This window comes from Octopus bimaculoides, chromosome 4 (assembly GCF_001194135.2).
Source record: "Octopus bimaculoides isolate UCB-OBI-ISO-001 chromosome 4, ASM119413v2, whole genome shotgun sequence".
Taxonomy (NCBI): Eukaryota; Metazoa; Mollusca; class Cephalopoda; order Octopoda; family Octopodidae; genus Octopus; species Octopus bimaculoides.
The window spans coordinates 623,540-630,995 of NC_068984.1; the positions used below are offsets into that span (position 1 = coordinate 623,540).

At 35.5% G+C, this 7,456-nt stretch overlaps 1 protein-coding gene across 1 annotated transcript in view; it reads right to left on the reverse strand.

The window, feature by feature from the left end:
- LOC106874517 (cyclic nucleotide-gated cation channel alpha-3) overlaps positions 1–7,456 on the reverse strand; it is a 414,787-nt gene that overhangs the window by 165,237 nt on the left and 242,094 nt on the right. The window contains exon 2 of the mRNA XM_052966843.1: positions 1,702–1,995. Coding sequence (XP_052822803.1) covers positions 1,702–1,995 — 294 coding nt within the window. The remainder of the gene's footprint in view (positions 1–1,701; positions 1,996–7,456) is intronic.

A 7,456-nucleotide genomic window follows, 5' to 3' on the forward strand; every position in this document is an offset into this window, starting at 1 on the left:
TTTTTTAAGTTTTATTTTAGTTCTTGTGCGTGTTCAAAGCGGTCGCTATCAGAGTAACAAGACTTTATATGGTTGGGTTGAGGTGTTGGTTGAGTCGTCGATGCACATCCCCCAAGTCCGTGAATCTATTCATCTGAAGAATCGCAGATGGAGGATCTTTGGAATGTCTTACATAAATGATGGCCGCTTCATGCTTCTCGAGTATAAGCTGACGATGCGTCACGTGACGCTTACGCATGATACTTTCGCAGTGAATAGAGGCTTTGCACACAACTAATCTCACTCTACTTTAAAAAGAACTAATCAACATCATCGGCTGTTATGGAGAGGCAGGTTTTACATCAGAATTTTCTTTCTCTTGGCGTGATACCTTTACAAGTATTACCCATCACACGCTCTCACCACACCTACATCCTCATTCACATGGTTACTGTTGACTGAACTTGTTGTGTCTACTCATTCTTGAAAGAATGTCAGTTGTCCGTGCACTCATTGTTTTCTGCACCCAAGTCACCAGTTTGTTAATCCCTGCTGCAGAAACTAGCTCTGTCCATGATAAATAGCAGGACAAAGCTTATGGACGCGGTAATGGATGGCCGTCGAATCTAATGAGGTCATCCGTCATATACACCATATACGTACACACACACACATACATATATATCTACACACACAAGCATATTTCAAAATTTATATTTTGTTAATCATCACTAATCCTCATTAATCGTTATCAACAACGACATTTGCTGCTGAACAAGGCGCCCTCGACCTCTCAGGTATACTGGCATCAACGAGATTTCAAAACTTAGTGTTTAGCTACAGATTACGGACCCACCTTAATTTAGCTGATCTGTAATCAAAGGCATTCCAACCGTGACTATTCTGTCATTTCAGATGTTTCTAAAACCACATTGTTTTATCTATCCTTCCTTATTTAATACATTAGACTGCAACATGAGGAAAATTTGGTTATTATTTCTTTCATTTTGTTTTGGGGATGAAGTATTTTCTGACTCAGAATAACAATTTTTGAGAAGGAGTATTAACTCTATTAAGATTGTCTGTCAGGAAACATCCTTAGTGACAATGGGGCTTACCATTTGGTGGAGTGTCAAGAGTTGTAACTGAGTGCCGCTTATGGAGCTGTGCGGCATGAAGTTTTTGTTTTGATTTGTTTTTGATTAGCAGTGCTTGAAAATAGCATCGTGATGAGCAACAAGTTTATTTTGTTTTCTTAGACAGAATTTCAAGAGGAAGGTAACATAATTTTAAAAACCTACATCACCTGTAAAGTTGAGAGTCTGGAAAACTTCTAAACAATTTTTTTTAATGAATGAATTAATTTAATTGAATTTATTAACGCAAATATTATAATTTTGTAACTGTGTTTAGCATCCCGTATACTTGTATACGGTGAATTCGTCAAAATAAATGTAAAACGCATTTTTCTTTGGGTTTGATGTCATTATCAAATATTGTTAGCGATACTAATGATTTAGCTTTCCTATTTCTTTAGGCACAAAGCCTGAAATTTTAGGGAGATGGGTTACTTGATTACGTCAACCCCAGTGTTCAGCTGGCACCTGAGTGGTATTTGAAGTCAGAAGATAAAGAGGCATGAAATACTGCTAAGCATTTTATCCGGTTTGCTAACGGTTTTTCCAGCTCTGCCACTAATTCAGATATTAAAGGTTCACTTACCTTTCCGGCAAATATAATCTCCAGGGGAGAAAAGGACAGGACGGAGCCGAAGGACCAGTTCACATAAGAAACCGGCTTCAGTATTCTGGAATATTTCTACCCGTTTTAATGTATCCAAGTGCACGTGGATTGCTATCTCTGCTTTGAGTTTGTCTGGGAGTAAACTAAGCGTTCTTTCTTCATCCGTCGATTTATTACACATCCATAAATAATCAAACCATTTAATGACCCGATCTTGGAGAATAAGCGGAACTCTTCGCAACGTCATATAAGTCTTCACACCATCAAGCTTTGCTGCAAAATAAAATCAAAAAAGTCAAATTAGATATCATTCATTTATCACGAATAAAACAATTGGAATGAAGTGTTTTATCTTTGTTTATCTGTAATGGCTTTATTGTTTTGTTTTAATCCTCCAATTCACATTTGTGTATCTGTAGTACATCTACGATCACTTTAGCGTTTTTAACGAGATATTTTAAGTTATTGCACCGCGGAAGTGAAAACGAATCCAGACATTTAGAATAGAAACATTTGAGAAAAACAATGAAGCTTTGATGGAGAGCTTATCCGTCACTTCCAAGTACGATAGCTTGCACGATAATCTTAATTGTATTAGGCGCCTTTGGAGAAACGAACTGACGCAAGCGCCATCTCGGCCTTTCTATCCTTGATCCAGTCGAACATTGAGAATGTGACAGATAGAGGGCAGCACTAGTAATATTCTGATACTTATTTATAGGCGAGCTGACTGAAGCAACGTGAAATGGAGTGCCTTGCTTAAGGACACAATGCGCTACCCGTTCCAGCAATTAGACCCACGGTTTTGTGATGGTCAGCTCAATATGCTAAATACCTGACCACGCACAAACCTAGAAACAAGAATCTTAGATAAAAAATTTTTTTATTGAAATACCAGTAGAATTAACCATTTGTTTTTCAAGTCCTGTCTTTGCCCCTATCTTCCTTCGAACGACTAATCAAAAAACTCAAACCAAACTATTACTCATCAATCTCTTTCATAGTTATTCTTATCCAAGGAGAAAATATTTGCATTCCTCCATTCCATTACAATATAGAATACAAATCTCCATACAACACCACACTTCGTCTACAAAAGACTTATATTTACTTCCTCATACATTATTTCATTAAAATGCCTAATATATTATATGTGAAATATATATTTTCTACTTCTTTATCAAATCTGGTAATATTAGTGTTGATGTTGTAATTACAGCGAAGACTAATTAATGTTCTCATTCATTGTTAATTAAGAAACATCGCATTTTTTTCCATCTCCCATTGTCAGGTCTGGATGTCTGTTTTAAAAATGAAAACCAGTTAAATATTTGTTTTACTTTCAGAAAAAGCGATCATCAGACAAGCTTTGCTGTTAAATTGTCAGCTAAGTCATCAAACTTAAATGGCGAGAGGAGTCGCAACGTCAAGATTGATTTAAATTTTTAAAAAGAAAAAAAAAATCTAATCAATAAATATGAGCAATTATATTGAATTAACCACATGTTTTGAAATAAAATATATGTTAAAAAGTTATTTAAGTATAATTTAGTAATTACGATACTTGGAAACTACTTTAATTATATTGACGACAAAATTAAATTGACGCCATACTTCACACATGAACATGTTGTTTAACAAACAGCCAATAGTCACAAAGAAACGATCATATTAGCTATATTCTGTTTCCTCTTCAGCTCCAGCCGATAAATATTTTGTCTTTTACTACAGATTTCCGCGAGGAGGATATTATAATAATAATAATGATGATAATAGTTTTATAAAATCATTTTTGCAACAACGTCTAGGATTGAGGCGGCAACACAAATTAGAATTGGTTGTGTTTTTGTAGACAATAAATAATATGCTATTGGCGTAAATAATTCTGTCTTGTGGCTTTGCATCACGTTTGGCTCTGTTTTAGTGAAACAAGAATATTTTAGTTACAGTTAATTCGCTTCTTCTGCTTGGCGCATTTACAGACATTCAAAAAGATAATGTGAAGTATGCATGCGCCTATGAATGTATGTGTGTATATGTGTGTGTGTGTGTATGTGTGTGTGTATGTGTGCTTACGTACGCATGCATATTATGTATGTATGTATCTATGCATATGCATGTAGGTATATGTGTATATGTAATCATGCATGTTATGTATGTCTATATATATGTATGTGTATATGTATGTAATGTATGTATATCTGAATGTATGTTTGTGTATGTATGTATATTTGTTATAAATGTATGTAGTGTAGATATACGTATATATGCTAAGTTATCACAACTGCTGTTGCCTTTGCCGCTGCTGCTGTTACTACTACTACTACTACTACTACTACTAGCGTATTCTCTCAAAATTCTTCGGGTAAGCATAACGGTTGACTTAAGTTACACATAGGGGTTTAATATGACTACCACAGAACATTCTGTTCGGCACTATACCAATTTTGCGCCGCTCCCTCCCTCCAACCAGCCAGCCTGCTTGTCAGCCAATTTTGAACTGCAAAATATATTTGTAACATAAAACTAATAACAATATAAAAGGAGTTTAATCAATTCATATAACGAATATGAATGGATGTGTTCACTATATTCTGGGGTGAAAACAAAACATTTATGCTGTTACACATACACACTTACATATAATACATACACAACCATTTCCACCTACTCACCCCACTTGAACATATGACCCTATACACAAACATCATCACACACATCGCACTCACTCACACATTTTGAAATGTAAAGAATACCTTTTTAAGTGAATATGCAATTTAGTCTCCGAGTGAAAGAATAGGTAAACTTTCTCTGATGAAAGTCAAAGAAGATCAAAAACTAGTCAGAATGAACACATTTCCTCCCATGAGAGATAAAACGTATTTTAAATACTTTGTTATGAAGGCACTATCTTTATACTTCCGACATTCGTTTCTAAGAAAACATTGGTATTATTCCAGAAGGAATAAAATGATATAAAAAAATGCAATCTTCTCATCAGGGATAAAAGAAAAATAAAACGCATCAATAAGACAGTTTAACCGAATGTGATTACTGCATATACGATGAAGGGAACACTGGTACGTTTCTTTAGAAAAACAAAACAAAAAGTGTTCATAGATATAACGTCAAAGGCAATTTATAAGAAGGAGAAGGAAAGAAAGAAAGAAATTAGCAGAAAACTAAAAGTAGAAAAATATAGTGCGATGGGTAAATAGGAATAAAGATTAAAGGCATGCATATGTATATATATATATATATATATATATATATATATATATATATATATATATATATATATAGCCTTTACAGCACGTAGCATAGATGAACGTGTAGGAGAACAGTGACAGGAACTCAAGGAGGAGAAAAGCTCCTCAGTAACTGAAAGTAACATGCTGGCCGAGAAAGAATACAAGAAAAAACAAGAGAGAGAGAGAGAGTAATCCACTGGGATATATGCAGAAAGCTAAGATTTGACTATACTGATAAATGGTATGAACATGGACCTAGTAAAGTACTAGAAAGTAAGAAATACACGATGTTCTGGGACTTCGACATTCAGACTGACAGAGTAATAGATGTTAAATTTGTTTCTTTTCCAACAGTCTAATCTGTTGTGTGCATGTGAAAATAATAATAATAATTAATAATGCTTCCTTATCGCTGTATCAATATCAACAGATGACAACGTTTCTCCAGAAGAAACGGAGAAACTTTCAAAATACAAAGATCAAGAAATAAAGGTAACACGAATGGGGAATCTAAAAACAGAAATAATTCCTATCCTAGTACGCGTATTAGGTATGATAAAAAAATATTCAGACAAATACATAGCAAAATCACCAAGACTAACAAGTATGTATAACGTACAGAAAATTGCGCGACCAGGCACCGCACACATCCTACGTAAAACACTTCCAATACAGTAAGAATAACAGCATCACAACAAACCACAGCACATACCCAAGGCACACAGAGCTGCGCTCGATAGTGCAGTGAAAGCAAGTGATAAAAATAAAACTACTGAATAAGAGTTACCAGGCCTACATATTAAAGAACAGCAGTAGCCCAACATGTGTTTGTAAACAACAAAATGAGACCATCGATCATGTTGTCTCCATGTGCAGTCTTCTTGCGCCTAGAGTATCTCAACAGGCACGAGAGAGAAGCACAATGTATTCACCGGGTAATTTGCAAAGACTTGGACCTGTCCCATGATAAAAACTGCTGGGAACATAAACCACCTCCAGTGCTTGAAAATGATCACATCTCACTCCTCTGGAACGTCACCATTCAAACTGACAGAAAGATAGATGCGAATAGGCCAGGCATTAAATGAAGGACTTCAGACAAAAATCATGCCTCCTCATTGATATAAATCCCAATCGACATAAATTTATCTGTCAAGACCTACCAAAAACTGAACAAGTATAAAGATCTTGAAATATAAATTGGCATAATGTGGAACCTGAAGACTAAAACAATACCTGTTGTCATAGGTGTCCTGGGAATGATAGCAAAAGGGGCTGATTGCTACCTAGCTCAGATACCAGGAAACACCAAAATGGCAGAAATTCAAAAGATAGTGCTCATGGGAACTGCCCATATCCTACGTAAAATACTGTCTATGTAATTTCAAATTTTAAAACAAATTTATAATTCTCTAGAGCAATACTATGTGCAAAACCAAATATATGACACGCTAGGTATAACACCAACATGAACTTCTAACTTGTTGTCTCTTGAGGTCTCTGGGCGAGACTTGGAGTCAACTTGTATAAATGCAAAGCAAAAGTCAAGCATAATAATAATAATAATAATAATAATAGTAATAATTGGACTCTCCTATTCAGACTGACAAAGATTTAGAAAATAATAAACCAGACATGACGATTATAGATTAAGTGAAATGAAGTTGCTTACTTATCGACCCATCAGGCCCGTCTGATTCCAGGAACATAAAGAAAGAGGAGGGAAAAATATAATCCATTAAAATTTGAAATAGGAAGAATTTGGAGCATGCTAACAGTAAAAGTCGTGACTATAATAAGTGGAGAATTGGGAAACAGTAAGCCAAGATATGGACAAATGGTTGATGGAGATTGGAATAGAATTCCCAGGAGAGCTCCTACAGAAAGTTTGTCTTTTAGGGGCAGCAAGGATTTTGAGGTTTCTAAGCAATTTAAAGGCTGCTAAAAAATTGTGGATACCTAAGGTCACAGGTAGTAACCCGAGATCCAAATAATTACTACCTTGAATAAAACGAACCTGAGCCAAATAATAATAATAATGACAACAACAACAAAAAGAGCACTCAGAGACCGTAAACTTCCGCCAAGGCAACACCAACGCCTTTTCAACGATTAGCCAGAGATGATTTTTAAAATGAGAATATCTAAAATAAACACGACTGCTTTCACAAATGAGAATACTAAAAAGGAACCCGACCACTCTCGAAACTTAAGTAAAAGAACAGGAAAAATAATCCAGAATCGTTGTCTGGTACCAAATCGACCCCCAAATCTAATCAGCTTGTGCCAGTCACGAAGCTAGACATCCCTGAAGGTTTCATCCGGATCCATCCAGCAGTTCCTGAGATTTCTTGTCCACGGACAACCAAATACGATTGAAAACAACACCTCCACTTAGGCGGAGTTAATAATAATAATGACAACAACAACAAAAAGAGCACTCAGAGACCGTAAACTTCCGCCAAGGCAACACCAACGCCTTT